The following is a 23,397-nucleotide window of genomic DNA, read 5'->3' as shown; positions in this document are numbered from 1 at the left end:
TACTTTTCACTGTATACCAATACATGCGACAATAATAAATCAAATCAAATCAAAAACCAATACCTGTGATTTGATTTTCAATTTCCCCTTGCATCTGGAGCGAATCCACATATATGCTGCTGTTTGCGATGAACCTTGCACAGGCAATACCCCTGTACGGCTGACAAAAGCCATCTTCTTCAAACATAACCCTACAGAGTGAAAGGAAAGGCAACAAACAATGTTTGTTTGGAATGTTTGTTTAAATCATGGTGGCCGCTAGAGGGCACTGTTATAAACATCTTTACCAATTGCGAACTCAGTTCTCTCGTCTCAATATTCGAAAGTCATCCAAGAACATCTTGAAAAAATTAAGTTATTTAAAAAAACAAAGACCTTCAGTGAACTTCTAATTTTAGCTCTTTGAGCTGACAGAAAAAACAAAATCCTGCAGTGCTTTACGCTCACAGTATTATTGATCATCCTTTTCTTACTAATTTTTCTTTCCACCTCTCTTGATGTCACTAATTTTAAGGTAGGGGAGCACAAGCACTGGCCACCCTTCTTACAAATAACGATTCTTCACGAGTGTATCCAAACAGTGAGTGTAAACGGGCTATTCACGGCCAAGCCTAATCCTAACCACTGGGACCACTCCCAAGGCATAAACACAGGATTCTCCACTCTTGTCCTCAGCAGGATCTATTACCAGCGAGGATGGGGAATTTGGCATTCCAACTAAAACTCCATTCACTTTCAGTGGCACCGGAAAATCCCAGCCACGAACAAGGATGAAAGATTTCAGCCATAATCTAAACTGATATGCTGTTTTATCAGAGGTGTCACTTTTTGGATGAGTTGTTAAACTGAGATCCTGCCCGCCTGTTTGGTGAATATTAAAGATCCAAAGGCAGGAAGTCTCCCAGTATCTTGGCCAACATCATCAAACACCGACTAGTTGACTATAGCACAGTGGTTTGAGAGATCGTGCTTTGTGCAGTTTGGTTGCTGTGTTAATAATAATAATAAATGGACTAGAAAGTAACATATGTGAATAATTTTGAGACATAATAAAGTGCTACTTAAGCGCAAGATGTTTTTTCTTTTTGGGACCATTGTATTTCAGTCACCAACATATATCCTGACCTTTGTTATTCCTCCTGGGGACAATGATAATGTTGAATTTTAAAGATATATATACATATAGGTAGAAGGGTTGATAAATGACATGATCGGCTGCCAGGAAAAATAAAGGACAATCAATTTGATTATAGTATAATTTTCCTAAAAAAAATGGTGGAGCGGAATTTTACTGGTTCACCCCGCCTATCGATGGGCAGAGTGAGCCGGTAAAATTGCACGAGAGCCAAGGAATCAGGATCGTGCCCAATTTCTCAGCTCTCGCCATCTTACGAGAGTCGGATTTCTGGTGTGGTCAGCCTCTCGCCGGAACTGGGTGAGAGGCTGAATAATTTATTTAAATATACTGAAATGCTTATTTGCGTGTGTTTAGTGAGTCTGGCGCTCAATCGTCCAGGCTCACTTGCCTTTATGGCCTCTCCGAGAGAGGTTCTCTCTGGCAAGGAAAACACCTGCTCCCCATGAATGGGGAACAGTCCTGTTGGCCTCGCTGGTGGGATCATAGGTTACTGAGGCTCCCTGGGGAAGGATGAAGATGAGGGGGGGGGGTGCACATTTTGCAGTGCCAGTCTGGCACCTTGGCACTGCCAGCCTGCCACATGGGCAATGCTCACCGTACACCTTGGCACTGCCGATTGTGCAGTGCCAGGGTGGGGCCTATGGGGGTGGGTCCTTTGGGGCAGGGCCTGAAGGGGGTGGCCCAATCGTGGGGGGAAAGGGAGGCCCACTGCACACTCTGCAACGGGTCGGGGGGGGGGGGGGTGCAGCAGGGGCTAGATGCCTATGCATTGTGGGACTTGTGATCGGCTACGGGCCCCTGCGATTGCGTTGGTGGGGGGGGGGGGAGCTGGTTTGAGGCTGCCTGCAGTAGCACGGGCCTGACAGCTCTCTCTGTCAGATCCCTGCTGCTGCTATTGGGCATGTGCAGAATCAGAGGTCTGCACATGCTCAGTAGCTGCCTCTGCAGGCTGGCAGGCAAATTAAGCCCAGCCCACTTCCTGCAGCAGCTAGCAATGGTCCAGACCATTTTTTCAATGACTAAGTACATACGATTGGGTGTGAAAACTCACCCAAAAAACGGATCAGGAACTCTCCCATTTTCACGCTAGCTGGTCACTTAGAATCAACCTTGTAACGTTCCACCCATTATAACTGCCAGTATTGAGTGCCCAATGGCTTAAAGGATCGATACATTATGCTGGAACATTTGCACCGAAGAATACTCTGCAATGTGGCTACATGTAGAACTTCCATGTAGAATGTCCAAAGGTGTGCGGGTTAGGTTGATTGGCCATGCTAAATTGACCCTTAGAATCAGGGAATTAGCAGGGTAAATGTGTGCCGTTGTGGGAATGGGGCCTGGGTGGGATTGAGGTTGGTGCAGGCTCGATGGGCTGAATGGCCTCCTTCTGCACTGTAGGGATTCTGTGACGCTATGTTGTGCAATCTATTAAAGTTATTGCGTTGTTACTATCATTTCCTCCTTTGTCTTTCAGCCGTGGTTGGGAGACATGTTGCCATTTTTGTGCCGCTATCACTTGGACTGGTATCTAGGCGTTGGTCTAGTCTAGATGCAAGTGCAAGGTGGTATAAGAGTGATTAGATTTTTCTAATCTTTTCTCTCTCCTTGTGAGAACGTATCTTGAGTGGAATTTAATACCTTTCTCTAAGAGTTTGTTGGTGGGTGGGAACCACCTGGTCTTCCCGTCTCCACCTTTGTGCAGGAAAACCCATGGACAGCCTTCCTGCCTCTCTACTAATTGAGACCCTTAAGTGGGAAATTAATGGTCATTTAAGGGCCTTGTCCTGCTCTCGCTGGTATTAACTTAGTGGCTGGGTGGGGGCTCACCATGCAGGAAGCATGACAAGTAAAACCGTGTGGAGTCTCTTGCATGGTCCCTGTGGGCGATGGGCTGCTCCTTGTTTAAAAGCACTCAGGGCATGATTGATGGGCCTGGCATTGATAAGTGAGGAACCTAAAGTTATAGTTTTCAAAGTTTTATTTATTAGTCACAAGTAAGGCTTACATTAACAGTGCAATGAAGTTGCTGTGAAATTCCCCTAGTCACCACACTCCAGCGCCTGTTCGGGTCAATGCACCTAACCAACACCTCTTTCAGACTGTGGGAGGAAACCGGAGCACCCGGAGGAAACCCATACAGACAAGGGGAGAACGTGCAAACTCCACACAGACAGTGACCCAAGCCGGGAATTGAACCCGGGTTGAGAGGCAGCAGTGCTAACCACTGTGCTACCGTACCGCCCCTGGCATCGGTAAGGGAGGGACCTGGCATCGGTAAGGGAGGAGGGACTTGGTATCGGTAAGGGAGGGGGGACCTGGTATCGGTAAGAGAGGGGCCTGGTATCGGTAAGGGAGGGGGTACCTGGTATCGGTAAGGGAGGGGGGACCTGGTATCGGTGAGGGAGGGGGGGGACCTGGTATCAGTAAGGGAGGGGGGACCTGGTATCGGTGAGGGAGGGGGGGGACCTGGTATCAGTAAGGGAGGGGCCTAGCATCGGTAAGGGAGGGGGGGACCTGGTATCGGTAAGAGAGGGGCCTGGTATCGGTAAGGGAGGGGGTACCTGGTATCAGTAAGGGAGGGGGGACCTGGTATCAGTAAGGGAGGGGGGGGGGACCTGGTATCAGTAAGGGAGGGGGGGACCTGGTATCGGTAAGAGAGGGGCCTGGTATCGGTAAGGGAGGGGGGGACCTGGTATCGGTAAGGGAGGGGGGGACCTCGTATCGGTAAGAGAGGGGCCTGGTATCAGTAAGGGAAGGGCCTGGTATCGGTAAGGGAGGGGGACCTGGTATCGGTAAGCGAGGGGGACCTGGTATCGGTAAGGGAGGGGCCTGGTATCGGTAAGGGAGGGGCCTGGTATCGGTAAGCGAGGGGGACCTGGTATCGGTAAGGGAGGGGCCTGGTATCGGTAAGGGAGGGGCCTGGTATCGGTAAGGGAGGGGCCTGGTATCGGTAAGGGAGGGGCCTGGTATCGGTAAGGGAGGGGCCTGGTATCGGTAAGGGAGGGGGACCTGGTATCGGTAAGGGAAATGCCTGCTGAGAGCTACACCTTGTGCCTTGCTGCTGAACCCCCCTCGATCCCCTTTCTGCAAATTCCTTCCACCATCACTCACTTGTTTGCTTGTCACGCTCCCCGTATGGTGAGCCTCCCACCTGCTGATGGGCTAATAACAGTGGCAGCAAGATTAGGGCCCTGAATGGGTATTAACTGCCCACATAGGGGCTTTATTTGATGGCAGGACAGGTAGGCCACCCGTCGGGACTTAATCGCACACCATACACTCCATGAGGGAGGCATTAAATCCCATCCCTAGTGTTGATGAATTCCATTTGCAATAGAAGTATTAGTGGCTCATTCACTGTCCCTCAGCACTACCCATGATGGCCGATGCCACTCCAATTTTCAAGCTGGCAACTCCAAAACCCTAAGAAATCCACCAATGGATCGTGGGATCCCGGAACTCTTTAAATTTCTGTTTTTTTGTGCGTTTTTTGTCTTCCACCCCGAATCCAGGCTAAACATAATAAATATAATTTACTGCAATGTTGGCAGTGTTTCCAGTGGGTGGTTGACACTGCTGTTAAAAAGGGAATGGTTTCCAACAGGAAAAGCAGCACAGTATACACATGTACAATGTAATTAGTAATTGTATCTCTCTAGATTGATTTCTACTGAGTGGCAGCATCTAAATCAGCTGCTTCAGCCTTGTCATTCACATTGTCTTCAGCTCGGATTGTACCATTCTCGGAATGACTTTCACAAACTATATATTTATACAATATTCTTATAACAACCTACAAATCTTGGAAACGCATACCACAAACTTGTAACACGCTCCAATAATTCAACAAACAACTGAAAGTGCCGCACAGTAAAACCTCTGACAGAAAAGGTTGTAATTTGGGGAGGAACTGACTCTTATCCAACCAACAAGGAATGAATGAACAATCACTTCCAAATCCAATATTGCAAATCACATCTTCCTGAAATGGAATCAGGATGTGCTACCTATAAAGGATATCAAATGTAATTGAGGAAAGGATATTTCATCGGAAATAGTAGTGATTGCGCTGGAATGCTGCACGCATTCTCAACAGCAGCAGGGCATCACTGCAGGAGTTCCTCAGGGTCGTGTCCAAGACCCAACTATCTTCAACTGCTTCATCAATGACTTTGCTTCCAGCATAAGGTCAGAAGTGGGGATGTTTGCTGGTGATTGTAGTGTTCAGCACTATTTGCAACTCCTCAGATACTGAGACAGTCCATGCCTGCATGCAGCAAGACCTGGATGACAGGCTTGGGCTGATGAGTGACAAGTAGCCTTCATGCCACACAAGTGCCAGACATTGATCATCTCCCCTTGACATTCAATGCTATTACCATCTCCCACTAACACCCCGGAGGTTAACATTGATCAGAAACTTCTCAGCCATAACAATACTGTTTTTATAAGGACAAGTCAAAGGTTGGGAATTCTGTGGTGAGTAACTCACCTCCCAACTCCCCAGTGTCTGTCCATCATCCACAAGGCACAAGTCAGGAGTGTGGTGGAATACTCTCCACTTCCCCGGATGAGTGCTGCTCCAACAAAACTCAGTAAGTTGAACCCCATCCAGGACAAGGCAACAGGCTTGATTGGCACCTCATCCACCATCTTAAAAATTCACTCCTTCCATTACACAGCGTATACCACCTACAAGATGCAATTGCAACAACTCACCAAGATTCCGTCCAAAGCTGTGACCTTCAAGACTTAGAAGGACAGGGGCAGTATACACATGGGAACATCACCACCTGCAAGTTCCCCTCTAAGTCACACACCATCCTGACTTGGAAATATATTGCCATTCCTTCACAGTTGAGGGGTCAAAATCTGAGAACCCCTCTCTAATAGCACTGTGGGTGTATCTACATCACATGTACTGTAGCGGTTCAAGAACATGGCTCACCATCACCTTCTCAAGGGTGATTAAAGATGGCAATAAAATCCAGCCTCGTTAGTGATGCTCACATCCCGTTAATGAGAAGGAAAGGACACCACAATAAGGTGAGTTAACTTCATTATTCTTCTATTTTGAGAAGCTGGGAGGAGCAGGAATGCATTTCCTTGCTGCACAAAATGGCTGATTTGCGGCTGGTGGCCTAGGCTTGTTGCCCCATGCTCAGAATTGACTTGCAGCCCAATTTTCCAAGTTTCTATCTGGTGTACTGCATTCGGAAACTTGGTTAACATTGATGGTGTGCTGGCTTTATGGAAATTAGACTTGAGGCCTGATTTCCAGTGAAGCTCAGGTCAACCTCTTTGCAATTTTGCAATGCTTTCTTGTCCTATACAAAACAACTATCCCCACCTCCTTTACCAACTCTCTGCTTTAAACAATTCTAGTACATACTTGGCAACCTGAGGTACACTGCCAGACTGTCTGAACTGTAAGAATCCTAGACACAGTAGATGGTTCAATGGTTCTTTTACTTTGGGAAAGTAGTGTGATGGAGTTTACAGCTGTTTGAGAAAGACTGGGCAGAATCCAGTTATGATCCTTCATATTTCTCAGTTTCCTTTCTCTCAGCAACTCATTTTATCTGTGATTTTTTAAAAGCCCGTTCATGGGACGTGAGCATTGCTGACAAGGCTCGCATTAATTGCCCATCCCTAATTGCCCTCGAGAAGTTGGCGGTGAGCTGCATTCTTGAACTACAGTGGTTCATGTGGTGCAGCTACGCCCACAGTGTTGTTCGCAAGGGAGGCTTTCAACCCAGTGACAGTGAAGGAATGATGACAATATTCTAAGTCAGGGTGGTGGGTAACTTGGAGAGGGACTTGCAGGTTGCCATGTTCTGATATGCATCTGCATCCCTTGTCCTTCTAGGTGGTGGAGGATGTGGGTTTGGAAGGAGCTTTGGTGAGATGTTGTACTGCATTTCACTCCCATTGACTATAATGATGCCAGACCTGGTGCTCACAGGCACTCACTCTCACTGCATCTTAACAGTGACTTTTAAAATTAAGACTTTTAAATTGACTTGATGGTTTCTGGGAGTTGCACTTACAATTAAGTTTACTTTGTATTTATTCTGAAAAATAAATGTGGCTTTTAAGAACTTTTTACTTTCCTCAAATAAACCTTGTTGCGCACACCCAACTTTTGTGTGCTGTAGATTATTAGCCAATTTATGAATGAGTTATAACATCCAGACAAAGGTCTTTTGTTAAGAGTTAAGAGAGATGTTTAAAATTAATAGGGGATTTTGGCACAGAAGATAGGGAGAAACTGTCTCCACCAGCAGGAGAGCCAATAACAATAGAAAACTGATGTTAAATTAACTGGCAAACATTCGGGGGGAAATTAGGAGAATTTTTTCATGCAGCCAGTTATAATGACTTGGAGTACACTACCTGAAACTATGGTGGAAGCAGATTCAACAGTAACTTTCAAAAGAGAATATACTCACACATACACATACTTAAAAAGGAGGAATCTTTCAAAGAGCCAGAACAAACAAGATGGGCTGAATGGCCTCTTTTGGTGCTGTGAATCTATGATTTGTTACTGTGTAGTATGGGCAGCACAGTGGTTAGCACTGCTGCCTCACAACGTCAGGGACATGTGTTCAATTCCAACCTGGGGTGACTGTCCGTGTGGAGTTTGCATGTTTTCCCCGTGTCTGCGTGGGTTTCCTCTGGGTGTTCCGGTTTCCTACCACACTCCAAAGATGTACAGGTTAGGATGGTGGACTATGGTAAATAGTCCCTTTGCATCAGGGGGATTAGCAAATACGTGGGGTTACGGGGATATATGGGGCCTGGGTGGGATTGTTATTGGTGCAGGCTCGATGGGCCGAATGGCCTCCTTCTGCACTGTTACGATTCTACAATCCTTAGTAGAACAATCAACATCTCCAGGGAAATGAAAAGGTGATACCAATGAGGATATAATAGATAGTGAACTCCAAATGACAGGCTGTCAGTCAGGTCTTCAGGAGTGACCAGAATTCATCTCCAATGTTTGGTCTCCCAGACCACGTATTTGTGTTGTTCTGATTTTTTTAACAATAGGATTGCAGTCTGCTATGATTTCCATTTCTTTTCTGACAGAATCAAAGAAAGCATTAAAGACTAAAGATTACGGTTGATGAGAACAGAGGTCAGGAGTTTAACACTTTTATATGGCATTCTTCTGAAGAGACTGATGTTTATTATTGTCTCTGTTAAATGTACAAAAGTAAAGTCATAAAAACACAAGTGTTCATCCACTATTATCGCAAGTGTAACTGGTTAGAATTGCAGCCTCTCAGCGCCAGGGAGCGGGCTTCAATTCCTGGCTTGGGTCACTGTTTGTGTTGAGTCTGCACGTTCTCCCTGTGTCTGTGTGGGTTTCCTCCGGGTGCTCTGGTTTCCACCCACAGTCTGAAAGACGTGCTGGTTAGGTGCACTGGCCATGCTAAATTCCCCTTCATTGTACTCAAACAGGCACCGGAGTGTGGCGACTAGGGAATTTTCACAGTGACTTCATTACAGTGTTAATGCTAAGCCTACTTGTGACACTAATAAATGAACTTCTACCCTTGCGCTGTTTAATGTTTTAAAAATTGATGCACAGCAGAATGGTCACTATGTGAAACTGGAAAACAGGTGAAAGTTTGCATGCAACTCTTCTTGTTTTGATGGTACTGAACTGTACTCATCCCTTCTCAAGTTACTAAAACATGTTTAAAAATCCTTATTTTGAATAGTTGCATCAGCCTTCTGTAATCCAGATAATCCGCTTGTTCCTTCAGGGCTGCCACGGGCAGATAGGTGTAGGAATGAGCCAGTTTTATCCAATGAGTGTAAAATACCTTGCTGATTGGGATGACAATCGCTGTGTGTTGTAAAATGTTTCACTTTACAAATTAATACATGTATGATGTCAGAATTCTCTGAATGAAACAGGATCCCACAAAGCTGCATTAAGGGGTTTCTGCAACTATATTTAAATGTTTAAGATGTCAGGATGACACCCATGATAAAGTAATTTAACTATAGATGAGCATTTGGGTAAATTTGGATTACAATCCTGTGAATGAGGAGGTTAAGGTCTGATTGTGATCTTTAAAACAATGAAAGTAATTGATGAAATAAATAAAGGTAAGATAGGGGGCGTGATAACTTGGACATTGCAGGGGAAGGTGGGAGAGGTGAAAGAGACATCGTGGTGGGGCAGTCGGACGTACAGCATGGAAAACACAGCAATTGGCAGATGTCTGACTTTGTGCAAGTAAGTTTGCGGGGCCCGGAGGAAACATTCCTGCTCCTCATAAGCCACAGCAGTGCCATAAGACACTTATCTCACGGGTACAACTTTTCTTGCCTCCTTTCCCCTCCTAGGATGCCTGAAGTCCTTTAAAAATAAAAAATTTGGCTAAAATGGAGGCATTAAACGCCTCTAAAATATATCCATGATCAACACACATTGTCAGATTAAATTGGTCACCTGTCCTTCGACCCACCTCTATTAAATGGAAAGTGGTCAGATTTGGAGTTGGGTTGGGGGTTGTAGAATGTGTATTCATGAATATATTGCCATGACCCGTAGACAGGAAGTGAAGTGTTGGTAGCGTGGGAGTTCTCACCAGTGTGGTTACAGGCATGGCATATAAGAGCTGCTGAAGACCCCTTATAGTAAACCGCTTAAGGTGAAGTCCTTTGTCATCATTCGTGCAAAACCCAGCACCTTACAGGAGTCATGCTTGATATTTACCTTTCCGCCCTGCCCCAACCCACACTTGCTCTTAGGGACTTGTAATAACTCCATGGAGGCGAAAGTCCCGTCACCAAGTTACTTTATTTACACCATCCAACTGTACACAACCAGCTCTCCAGTTGCTCCCTGCTGAATGCAGTCTGGGAGACTAACACACCTGCTTGAAATAGGGAGCACGAGACTCCCTGATTTAACCATCAATTAGGACTCATCAGGCATTTCTTTCGATACCAATCAAGTAAACGAACTCAAATTAACTTAGGGACAAAGTAAAAGGGGCAGCTCCCCAAAAGGAAGGGGGGAACAGCCCGAACCAAAAACAAAGTCGAAAGGAAACTTAAAACGTCAAACCAAAAGGTGATTATCGGGGTCGATAATACACCCCAGCCCCTGCGGCGCCCAGCGGTCACGGAAGGCGTCAACCGCGCCCACGGACACCGCATGCTCCCTCTCCAGAGACACCTGGCCGCGAATGTAGCCGCGGTAGAGGGGCAGACAGTCGGGATGGACGACCCCGTCGATCGCCCGCTGCCTGGACCTATTGATGGTGCGTCTCGCCAGGCCCAGGAGCAGGTTCACGAGGAGGTCGGCATCCCGACCCGCCCCTCTCCGCACCAGGTGCCCGTAGATCAGGAGCGTGGGACTGAAGTGCAAACAAAACATCAGTAAAAGGTGTTTGAGGAAACCAAAAAGGGTGTGCAGCCTAAAACACAGAACGTAGACATGGTCCACGGACTCCACAAGGCCACAGAAAGGGCAGTCTCGGGAGCCCGTGTACCGGAAAAACCTACGGTTGCACGGCACTGCTGCGTGCAGCACCCTCCACCCCAGGTCCCCGAGATAATTGGGGGAGATCCCTCCGTAGAGGGACCTCCACTGGGGACCTCCGCCGCCCGGCGGCAACAAGGCCCGCCAAGGTGTATCCGGGCGACAGGCGAGGACGCGGTAGTGAAAGGTGTGCAGCAGCAGCCCGTACAGGAAACGCCTCCGCGCGGTGGAAAAGGGCACGGAGGACATTTCCGCGAGGCGGCACACGCAGTGGGGCACCTGACCCGGGGGGGTGGGGGGTGGAAGGGAGGTCTAGGCTTTGGGCCAATGTGGAATTCCGTCCGAGCAGGGGAACGCTCGGGCGGGATCCCACCGCACGCCTGCGCCGCCTCGAGACCGTGTGCGCACTCGGGGCTGAGCACGACCCTCCTAAGCTCTTGGATGGCTTTGGCCACGCGCCAGACGGCCACCCCCCGCGTGCTCAGCCAGCACGTGGGGGCTCATCCAGCCCGCTCCTCCGCCATCCAGCACGTCCCCGATCCTGGTCACCCCGGCGTCCACGGCCCTCCTCTCCGCCAGCCACCTGAAGTTGTAAGGCTGGAGGTGTGGATTCCTGAGCAGCGGCTCTCGCACGAGGGCCGCTACTCCTGACGGGGGAGAGCTGCGTCGCGAGGTGACCGTGTTCCAGACCGTAAGGAGGTCCTGGTAAAAGACGGGCAACTCCCGCAAGGAGGTCGAAATACGCCCCAGGTTGATATGCAGGAGCTGCACGTCGTAATTGAGGCCGTGCAACTGGCGGAAGAAATACGTCGCCAGGGCACGCCATCGTGGAGGAGGCTCGACGTAAAGGTATCTCTGCAGGGTCTGGTGGTGGAAGGTCGCTACCTGTGTGCGGAGACACACCAGACCTTGTCCGCCCTCCTCAATCGGGAGATGCAGAACCTCGGCAGCGACCCAATGCAGTCGGTTGTCCCAGAAGAACCGCACGAGGGTTTTCTGCATATCGGTGACAAAGCCAGGGGGAGGGGTCAAAGTGACCAGCCGGTACCACAGCATGGAGGCAACCAGCTGGTTTATGATGAGAACTCGTGCCCTGTAGGACAGCACTCGGAGCAGTCCTGTCTAGCGACCCAGGTGGGCGGAGACTTTGGCTTCCAGCTCCCGCCAGTTCGCCGGCCAGGATTCCTCGGCTGGGCAGAGATGGACCCCCAGGTAGAGGAGGTTGGTCCTGCTCCAGGTGAAAGGCCTGATCTCCTCCGGAATGGGGTCCGTCTCCCACGGACCGACCAGGAGTCCGGAACACTTGGCCCAGTTGATCCTGGCGGAGGACGCGGCGGAGTACACCGCCTGGCATTCTCGCATCCTCCGCAGGTCAGCCGGGTCCGTGAACATGAGGAGCACGTCGTCGGCGTAAGCCGACAGGACCACCCCTACGTCCGGGCCGTGCAGAGTCAAACCCGACAACCTCCTCCGCAAGAGGCGCAGGAATGGCTCCACGCATATAGAATACAGTTGGCCAGACAAGGGGCAGCCCTGCTGTACTCCTCTCCCAAAGCGAAGGGGCGCCGTCAGGGACCCGTTAACCTTAATCAGACACTCTGCGGCAGAGTACAGTAATTGGATCCGGGCAACAAACTGCGTCCCGAACCCGAATGCCCGCAGAGTTCCGAGCAAATACTCGTGCTCCACCCTGTCGAACGCCTTCGCCTGATCTAAAGACAAGAAGGTGCTCGACAGACCAGCCCTCTGGGAATGGTGTATCAGGTCCCGGACTAGATGGAGGTTAGGACTCATCAGGCAATTCATACTCTCGCAAGCCAACCTCATTAGCCTGGCTGAAGTCATCACAGGACTATTAAAATTTTATGGAGTATGAAGTGTGAAAAATTGAGATTTTAAGAAGCTGCCATGTCTAACCAAATGGCAAAGCAGTCTCGATGAGCCAATTGGGGTAACAAACCCAGCAGATTATTTATGGCCTGAAAGGCAGAAAATGCATCAAATTATCAAAGCTCCGAGAAAATAAATCTCAGGCCTTTAAGACTCACAATACCTTCCAAAGGTTTCTAAAGCCATCTCTACTGTCTCTCAAGCTTCACAAGTATCAAAAACTGATGGAAACCTCCCTACATTTACATACCACACATAACTACCCAGAGCTCTACTGGAAGGTAACCATGGCAATATTAGCAAGGACACTGAGGTGAATTCTTCAAAGGCAGATCTGGTTTATGTGTGCATCACTGACAACACAATTATCAGCATGCTTGTTCTAAACTATGCTCTCTCATTTTTAATGCTAAAAAGTGCACAATTTATCATTAAAATTTGCAATGGAGCAAGACTAGAAAGAATTAATGGGATGATCCAGTTGACAATTGCATTACAACTGAAAAGGCTGCTAATTAGGCCGCACTTGGAATATAGTGTTCAATTCTGGTTGCCACACTATCAGAAGGATGTGGAGGCTTTGGAGAGGATACAGAAAAGATTTACCAGGATGTTGCCTGGTATGGAGGGCATTAGCTATGAGGAGAGGTTGGAGAAACTTGATTTGTTCTCACTGCAATGACAGAGGTTGAGGGGTGACCTGATAGAAGTCTACAAGCTTATGTGGGGCATGACAGAGTGGATAGTCAGAAACCTTTTTCCAGGGTGGAAAAGTCAATTATTAGGGGGCATCGGTTTGAAGTGTGAGGGGCAAGGTTTAAAAGAGATGTAAGAGGCAAGGTTTTTTACACAGAAGGTGGTGGGTGCCTGGAACTCGCTGCCGGGGGAGGTAGTGGAAACAGATACGATTTTAAGGGGCGTCTTGACAAATGCATGAATAGGATGGGAATAGAGGGATAAGGTCCCCGGAAGAGTAGGGGGGTTTTAGTTAAGTCGGGCAGCATGGTCAGTGCAGGCTTGGAGGACCGAATGGCCTGTTCCTGTGCTGTAATTTTCTTCGTTCTTTGTTCTAATTATTTGTTTCCTTCCACTTTTCTCTCTTCAGTTCATGAAAATATTGTCTCTTGATTTGAAACAGGTAGCCATGGAACACTTCAGTCACTGAAGTTAGCCCAATAGTCCGTAAGGCGAGAAAGTAGGAAATTCAGTCAGGAATAACCTCGCAGCTGAGCCAGCCCCCTTTCTGCTGCTGGGATAAGCTGGTCTGTCTTTAATTTCTTTGATTTCACTCAAATGCTGCATAATGTCTCATGCTAATATCGCATCTTCCATTTAACTATCTCTTCTTTCAACACTTTACCAGTCATTCTATCTGTTTCTGTGCAAGTGGTTTTGATGTTTTTTTCAAATGCCACTCTTCTTTAATACCTCCCAGTTCTGACGAAGACTCCATACCTGTAACAACTGGTCTGTTTTCTCTACAGAATCAGTCAAACATGCTGAGCATGCAGCAATCTCTGCTTTTGTTTCAGATTTCCAGCATCTACATGAATTTGATTTTTACGGTTTGAGGGACTTCCTAGTCTGTTTGGCCTTTGTGGATCAGGGGAAGTGATGCATTGGCCTTTTCATGATGCTAAACTTAATAAGCTTCATTGTTTTCCACTGTCTTGATTAGATTTTACTTCTGGTAGGCTGTGAACAGACTTCTCAACAGGAAGGAATGGAAAACGGGAGGGAACAAACCAGGCCAGGAGGTGACAATTGCAACACCTTAGATCAGTGCACCAAGCATCAATCAAATCAGAGACACTGGTCTGCATGACTCCATTCCACAGCAAGCATCAATTTAACAGCAAAGTCCTCTGGAGGCCAGTCATTTATTAAAGAAATGCATAATTATGTTGAGAAGTATAGGTATTTGATAACACAGATTCCTTGACAATTAAAACAACAATATTTATATCGCACCTTTAATGTAACAAAAAGTCCGAAAATATTTCTTACAGTGTGATGAAACAAAATTAGGCTGTGAGCCATATAAGTAGACATTCGGGAAGCTGACCACCAGCTTGGTCAAAGAGGCAGCTTTAAGGAATGTCTTCAAAGCAGTACGAGAGACTGATTGGTGGAGAGGTTTAGATGAACAGAGGTATATAGGAGGGTTAAGGGGCTAGAGGAGAGGACAGAGATAGGGAGGAATGAGGTAACGGAGGCATTTGAAAACAAAGGTAAGAATTATGAAATTGAGGCAATGCTTGAACTGTAGTCAATGTAAGTCATGGAGCACAGGGACAAACAGTCTGACAATTTAGAGATAATGGAATAGTCAATAGAGATGATGGTGAGATAGACCCGGGGGTCGTCAGCGTGCATGTGAAAACTATTGCTATGGGTGAGATTATCCATCCCTCCCCACAGCGTGTTTTGCAGCAGTGGAGGTGACCCGCCACTGGCTGGTGGCGGGATCTTCTGGTCCTGCCACTGTCAACGAGGTTCCCATTGTTCACATCCTCCACCACAGGGGAACTCGCGGAAGGGGGTGACTGTCAGCATGAACGGAAGGTCCCACCGACGGGAATGGCCAGAAAATCCTGTCCTACATTTTTGGATGTAAATACCCAGAGATTCGAGAGATTGCGGATTTTTAAGTCAACTTGAACTCAAATCAAGGTGCTCTGCAAATATTCACATTGGATTACATCCGTAATAACAGATACTGACTCACATTTGGTCTGAACCTTTGGTTATCCCAGATCAAAATGTACAATGAGAGACTGACCCTGTCTCATGTCAGACACCATCAACTTTGCAGTGCACACATGCATGGTCTGACTGAATGGAATCCTCGATGGGCGGTGCGAGCCAGTAAAATCACACGAGAGTCGAGAAATCAGAATAGTGTCTGATTCTTCAGTTCTCATGATCTTACTGGCAAGGGACTTCCGGCGCGGTCAGCCTCTCGACCATTTCCAGCAAGAGGCTCAATAATTCATTTAAATGGCTATTTACCTGTCTTTAGCAAGCCCGGGATGCAATTGTCCCGCCTCACTTGTCTTTATGGGCTTGCTGGGAGAGGTTTTCTTTGGCAAGGAAAACACCTGCTCCTCATGAACGGGAAACAATCGTGTTGCCCTCGCCGGTAGAACCGGAGGCCAATAATGCCCCCCTGGGGAGGTCGAGGGCAAGGGGGTGCCCCTTGGGCAATGCCAGCTTGGCATATAGGCACTGCTGGCCTGGGCAATGCCAGCGGGTGGGGCCTACGGGGGTTGGCCAGGCCGGGTGGCCAAATCGGGAGTGAGGGGGGGGGGGGGGCCCGCTGTGCACTCTGCCTGTAATCTGCCTACGTTCGGTATGGGGAGGGAGGGCGGGCCTGCTTCCACTCTGCCTGCAGTCAGTATGGAGAGGAAGTGGGGGGCTTGCTGCTGCCCTGCAGGCGATCGATGGGGGGGCGCACGATTGGTCTCGGCAGCGAGGGTGATATTTACGGATGGTGTGGGGCTCGCAATCAGCCGTGGGCCCCTGCGATAGCTGGGGGGGGGGGCGCGATAGTGTGGCTGGATTGAGGCCAGCTGCAACAGCAGAGGCCTGACAGCTCTCTCTCTCTGTCAGGTCTCTGCCGTTGCAATTGTGCATGTGCAACCACAAAGGTCTGCACATGCGCAATAGCTCCCTCTGCTGCTAGAGCAAGGTGGCTGGTGAATTAAGCCCCATCCATTGTTTCTAGTAACTAGAAACAGTCTAGCCCATTTTTTCATGCACTAAGTGCATAACATTGGAAGTAAAGACTCGCCCCAAAAAACGGATCTGCAACTCTCCCATTTTCACGCTAGCTGGATACTTAGAATTTTTCTCGTTAAATCGCCCCCTTTAGATCAGTGGCAACCAACTCACTGAATCCCAATTTGACTGGGCAGTAAGGTTTTGGCCTTAATCTATATTACTTTACTTTGGAGACTGGGTTAGAGTAGCAACCTTTTTTCTATTGCTGTATATTAAATAAATGAAGAGCATGGAGGCATTTGGATACATCCCAGGTTAAATTTTGAAAACTGTGAATAACATCCATTCAAATAATCCTGAGGCAGGTGTCAGTATTAAGTATAGAAAGCAAGGGTGAGTTATTTGAAATACTTATTGGAACAATGCTGCAGATTGGAGACAAGAAAGCAGAAACACGTTAAAATTCACTAAAAGGAGTTGGGCTCACAGTGAGCTATCATTCGACAATGCTCAGGGAAAGAGTGAAGGGACAAGCCTTGCTTAATTACAGAATAAAATCCAGCAATCCTGCTCCTTCCATAGGTGATGTTTAATCTATCCTAACGTAGGGGAAGATTAGAATCAATAGTCCCTGATCAACAAAGGTAACCTGCGTCTTTCAAAATAGAATATATTAGATTTTTTTCCCCCAGTGACAACTTTGTCACAGATCTAAAAGCAGGTGGCACAGTGGTTAGCACTGCTGCCTCACAGCACTGGGGACCCAGGTTCGACGCCCTGCTTGAGTCACTGTCTGTGTGGAGTCTGCATTTTCTCTCTGTGTCTGTGTGTATTTCCTCCGGGTGCTCCGGTTTCCTGCCACAGTCCGAAAGACGTGCTGGTTAGGTGCACTGGCCATGCTAAATTCTCCCTCAGTGTACCCGAACTGGCACCAGAGTGGCAACTAGGGGATTTTCACAGTAACTTCATTGCCATGTTACTGTAAGCCTACTTGTGACTAATAAATACACTTTTTTAACTTTTAAAAAGCCCACTGTTCTCAATTATAAGCTCATTAGTTGGAAATTATCAGAGAATCACCAAGAATAGAGTCCTTTGATGCATAGGTTGCACCAATATATTTCAACAAAGCCTGTAGCTTGTCTATCATCAGTGAAAAATCCTGAAAAATTTTAGTCAGCCTCCTGAGAATTAGGGTCAAAGATTTCAATTCTTTGTAAACTTTGGGTTAGCAGAAGCTCCAATGAATTATATACAGAGCATTAAAAAAAATCTTAATTCTCTCTTTTAAAGCATGGTAGATTTTTCAAAGCTGTTATAACCATCCTGCCTTCCTATTAACTAACAGATGAACTAACAGGGAATTTTACAGTAACTTCATGGCAGTGTTAATGTAAGCCTTACTTGTGACTAATAAATAAACTTTAAATGACCATGCGGTTTTAAAAAGAAAAATCAAGCTTTGTTTATGAAACTACTATGTGATAAATGTACTCTTCCCAATTTGTAATGCAATAAGTAGTTATATTTAATATGAATATTGTATAAAATGAAGAGGGTGTAACCTGAATCCCAAAGACATACATATTCCGAGTCTAACCTATTTTGCAATCTGCCAAATACAATCAGGAACTTGTCCCTTACCGTGGTGCCAAGACTGAACCCACTGCTGATTGAGCAAACAGCTACAAGCTAGAAGCCTGTATACAATTGGCAGAATGCCCTCAATCTGTTATCCTCAACATAAACAGATTCTGAAACTCTCACTCAACGAGACTGATAGCCACGAAGCAGCATGATTCACTGCAAGCGCGACATTAATTTCAACTTCTGGAACCAGACAAAATGCTCTCTCCCTTTCCTCTTCACAAAGAATAAAATTATACAACACGACGATTCTCTATAACCTACTTCAACTAACTTCAAAAGTCTTAAATTATTTATTGATCAACACAAGTACAGGACCAAAACTCATGGCAGAAAACACCATTAAGTTTGAAAAGAACTGGATGAAAAAGTTAGATAAACAGTGGAGGTTAAGCTGCGTTAAACTTGAATTTTAAAAGCCTGAGGAAGGCAAGCCCAAGGGAGATAAACTGCAAAGGAATGGGTTAAAGTACGTGGCAATCCAATGAGTCTTAATTTCAATAGTGATAAGTTTGAATATAAAGTCCTAAAGTTACTGTTTCAGATAATCTTGACTGTAAGAAACATAGAAGTTGAAATGTTCCCTTTTACTTTACGCTGTCAGTATTCTTAGTGGAAAGTTGGCTTTATTATTGTGTTGGCACAAAGAAGATTTTCTTCCTCTCTAGTTTGGGCTCAGAACACCAGGGGTTTTCTGTGAAGATCATTCATCACACGATGTAAAGTTCAAGGGAAATGGATATAAAGCACATAGTATGGCTTCCAGGTCTAATGCTGCAGGCTGATTTGTGAAAGGGAAAAGTTGATATAATGGCTAATTCTGTGCCTCTCAAAATACGCCCTCTCCACAAAAAAAAACCCAAATTCTGGCTGGCACTTCAGTAAGATAAATGACTTGGCTGAAGCAGTGACTTTGGATACTGACCCTTAGTACGGAGCCATCAAGAGTACAAGGTGAGGAATTACAGAAATCAGGCACTATCATGGCTGGAGAGCAGTGAACCAGTAGGCAGTATTCTCCTGTAAGTAAAGAGTTCATCTGAAATGAAACCTAAGGCTTATCCTAAATAATTTCATGAGCCAGTACTGTATTTTTAAAATTGTGTTGCAATGACGAGATCACCATGAGGGCAGGAAGGAGGCCAATTTCAGAGAATCAGCTGGAGGCCAACACACTGAATGCATTATCCCGCCAGCATTTTCAAACCAATAAGACTGCAAGATTTTGACATTTCTACAATTAAAGAGTACAAATGCGCAACAAATTTACCTTGTTCTTCAGTCTTTCTCTGACTCCTTCCTAAGGCACAGTCTCTTGTTGCTGGGCTCCGGTACCAAGCTGCTGAAAGGCCTTCCAGTACCTCTTTCAAGTGACCATTCTCCATGAGTGAGACAATGCTGACAGGCTATTCAATAGTGGTGGCATCACAGCTGAGCTCAAACTGGTTCTTCTCAAAACATATCCATACACACTTTCAACAAGGGTTGTTGACATACGATCAAGACTGGGAGACTTAGATGAAAGTCACCTCCCTCGTGCTGAGGCCAATTGCAGTGCGCCATTGCAAAACCATTTTTAGTTGTGAAAAGGACAATAGTTTAAATTGATGATATTTCCTTTCCCCAATTAAGTATTGCTCTCCTTTCAAATATTCTTCCTCTTCCCTCACTACTATGATGCTCAATCACTTTATCAGTGCCTAAGGGCAAGATAAAGGAAAGTAGACCAACACAAGACAAGTCTTGCAGCAGTGGTATTTACTGATGAAGGAAACAGAACAACTCTGCCTGTTTACTATGAAGGATGTGGGATGGGATCAGTCCTTATTGTAAAGACCTTTAGAAAAGCAAGCAATTGACTGAAGTTTGCCTTCAAGACAAATACCTCTGATCACCCATTCACACAACTGACACATGAACAGTTTTGAAATGAATTTCTCCAAGCATTTCACGACAGTAAGATCTTCAACAACTTTGATATCTATAGTTCTAACGTATTGTCATGTGTGCATGTATGTGAGAGAAAACTAGGGCTGCAGCTGTCAGAGTGTATGTTACACAGATGAAAAGCCAGCCAGCAGCACCCCCGCAAGAAACTTTTGCAGGTATCTCTCTCTGATTGTTCAAGCAGGCTAAATCAGCAAAGGTCATAGCTGTAAAAGAAAGAGGGAAGCTTCTTCACCAAACTGCAGAACTCTGGAACTTCAAAACCGACAATCTGCCTGCTGAAGTTAGTGCTATTGGAAGCTCGAATCGCAACGGCTGCAACACTCAACCATCTACTTCTCATGAATCAAGGACCGTTTCATATATATTTTTTACCTTCTTACTTTGGACTCAATTCTAATCTATATGAATGTATATGCACGTATTGTACCATTTTCTTGCCTTTAGTAGTTAATAAACTCACACTATCTTTAAGAAAGATCAAGAAAGCCAGGTTAAATTGGCTCCTTTTAAAACATATTCACAAGGGAAGGGATTGTCTTAAAGTAATCTTGTTGTGACCAGCAGAGGGGGTTGAATAAAAAATGGAACCAGTTCATCCCTCCTCAATTGGGACATAACAATTTGGGGATATCCCAGCTGGGCAGTAACAAATTGAGGGATCTCGCGCGAGTTAATAAGTTTTGGGTACCTCACCTGGAGATTAGCCGTAACAATATGCTAGATATAATGTATAGTAGTGGAAGGTATTCAGGTATTTCTCTCTGAGCTCTGTGCATAGATAAATTATTTTTGTATTTTTTCCCCCTCTTCTGACCGCTCCCATATTTTCCCCTCGTCTCCTGAAGATACTGATCCATTCTGTGATACAGTTCCCCAGTTCCATAAGCTCTCCACTATCTCTTCAAGTGCACATCTTCAATTCTAAGAATGCACAGTTGATGCTTACCAGGTGGGGAGGGAGAAATCCAGTCTGTTCTTATTCTCATCTGCTACCCACATTTTGCAGCAAACCACAGCCGTGTCCAAGGTCAGAACTCTGGCACATCACAGCCGACCCTCCTTAACCTGGAGCAGATCCAGTGAATTGCAGAACCAGAACCATTGCCCTAGCTGAGGTCAGCCAACTCAGCAGACACTGGGATTAAATCTAGAAATTTACAAACATATGAAAATAACAGGCAGGAAAAGACCAGTTGGTCCAGAAAGACCTGCCCACACTTGATAATGCCTGCAGCATCATGACTAGACAGTTCATACCCTTCCTTCCACAAAGCCCTACAGCCATAGAGTCATAGACGTTTACAGCATGGAAACAGGCCCTTTGACCCAACTTGTCCATGCCTCCATATAGTTTGTTGGGAAATGTATTACTGGGTAAGCTGTTTTGCATCTTTCATGGTAAAGAAAGCAGGGAGCACAGAATAATTTTGATTTATTTGCGACACAGCAGCTGAGGGACAGAATGGCCTGTGCTAAATCCTTTTAATATTTGAAAAATCTATCATTGTCTTTGAATTCATTTTATCTGCTTGTGAGGACTGCGGGCTGTCCAAAAAAACCATCTATTCCAAACAAAAGTCAAAACCCTCCCTCAGATCTGCTTTTGACTGGACCAAAGCCTTCATCAACGTAGACACTCGATGAACCTGGGTGCCATTTTTAAAGGCCACCCCAGTGCACAGTGAGCAAACCAATTCACTCAGGAGAACCTCCCTGGCATCAAGCTGGCACTGCCTATTGCTACTTCCTGTCAGGGAAGGGTTGACAACCTGGAAATGAAGCTGCCTCCCTATACCCATCTCCATCACGAAAATCCAGTCTCATGTATCGAAACCAGTTTGATTTCTTGAAATTGACCATCAAGCTAAATACTGACTTGAGAGCACACAAAAAATACTTGCCTTCAGTGAAAACATGTAATTACTTATTTTAATAATTGGATTTTGCAAGGTAGATGAGAGACCTCGTGCGAGATTCTCTGGCCTCTCCTCAGCGCTTTTCTCAGCAGTGGCGGGATCCTCTTGTCCCTCCACTGTCAATGGGAACTCCCACTGAAGCTGCCCCACGCCGCCAAGAAACCTGCGGCAGGGGATGTGTTACCAGCGGGACCAGACAACCCCGCTGGCGTGAAAGGCCTGGGAATTCCAACCCTAGTTTCATATTGCAGTCATCCCAAAGTATGACCTTCTGTAAATATCTGAAAGATATTTTTATGTAAGAGCTTCAAAGAATATAATTTGTCTGCATATCTCTCCACACATGCTGACTCACCTGTTTATATCCAGCATTTTCTAATTTTTTGTCAGAGCTCCAGCCCTTGAAGTAGTTTATTTTTTATTTGTGACAAAATATAACTGGTTTTATGCCGAGTTCAATCCACATGTTGAGAAGGGTCATCCTGACTCGAAATGTTGGCTCTATTCTCTCCCCACAGTTGCTGTCAGACCTGCTGAGATTTTCCAACATTTTCTGTTTTTGTTTCAGATTCCAGCATCTGCAATATTTTGCCTTTATCTTGGCTAGTTTGAGGGGCGACTCTCTCAATTTAAGAAAGGGGCACTCTTCAGGGTTGGTGAGTTTGCTGTTGCAGTTTCTGGTACCCAAGTCGATGCCAGGTGGTCCATCCAGTCTCATTCCTTATTGACTTTGTAGCGGTTTAATACAACTGATTAGCTTACTAGACCATTTCGATTGTTATGGGTCTGCAGTTCAATGTGGGCCAGACCAAGTAAGGACGCAGGTTTCCTTTCCTAAATTACATTAGTGAACCAGCTGGTTTCATGGTTATCATCAGACTTTTAATTCCGGATTTTTATTGGACTCGAATTCAAACTTGGCTCCTCACAGTATTACCCAGGGTCTCTGAATTACTAGTCAAGTGACAATACCACTGAGTCATCGCCTCCTCTTAAAGCATGGGCTATCTGTGCATGTGAATAAATCACTTCCCCACTTTGTGTACCCAGTGCAGACAGCATCACTTGTAAGTTGTGTTGGCGCACATTTCAACAGGTACCAGCTCCCAATCCATTTGTTGCCAAATGACCCTTGTTCAATGTTCAGCCTAAATAGTCAGTATCTGCAGCTATTCAATACTAAGGGAAGACCATGCCAACTAAATAGAGTTCTGTCTGTCTATTATCTTGTCAGCATTGTGAAATGCAGGGAAACTATGACATTGTCTAGGTAGTCATGATGTGGAGATGCCGGCGTTGGACTGGGGTGAACACAGTAAGAAGTCTCACAACACCAGGTTAAAGTCCAACAGGTTTAGTTGGTAGCAAATACCATAAGCTTTCGGAGAGCTGCTCCTTCGTCAGATGGAGTGGCAATGCTTTGAAAACATTTGAATTTTGAAGTTGTTACACTGGATTATGGGGAGGTAACAGAGCCTTGAATGGACAGAAGGGATGGGAATGTGAAACTTGGTGCAAACAGGGACGTGGATTGTGGTGTTATGAATGAATTGCTTCTTGTAGAAGGTTGAGACAAGAAGTCAGCTGCAGAATGTTAGAGAATGAGCCCTGAAGTTACA

The 23,397-nt window shown here is 46.0% G+C and overlaps 1 protein-coding gene across 1 annotated transcript in view; it reads right to left on the bottom strand.

The window, feature by feature from the left end:
- ror1 (receptor tyrosine kinase-like orphan receptor 1) overlaps positions 1 to 23,397 on the bottom strand; it is a 332,421-nt gene that overhangs the window by 24,463 nt on the left and 284,561 nt on the right. Inside the window, exon 6 of the mRNA XM_078219199.1 lies at positions 64 to 191. Within this exon, the coding sequence (XP_078075325.1) occupies positions 64 to 191 (128 nt within the window). The remainder of the gene's footprint in view (positions 1 to 63; positions 192 to 23,397) is intronic.

Source organism: Mustelus asterias, chromosome 8 (genome assembly GCF_964213995.1).
Source record: "Mustelus asterias chromosome 8, sMusAst1.hap1.1, whole genome shotgun sequence".
In the NCBI taxonomy this organism is placed as follows: domain Eukaryota; kingdom Metazoa; phylum Chordata; class Chondrichthyes; order Carcharhiniformes; family Triakidae; genus Mustelus; species Mustelus asterias.
Note: the sequence above shows the minus strand (reverse complement) of the source record. Positions and strands in the feature narration are given on the sequence as shown.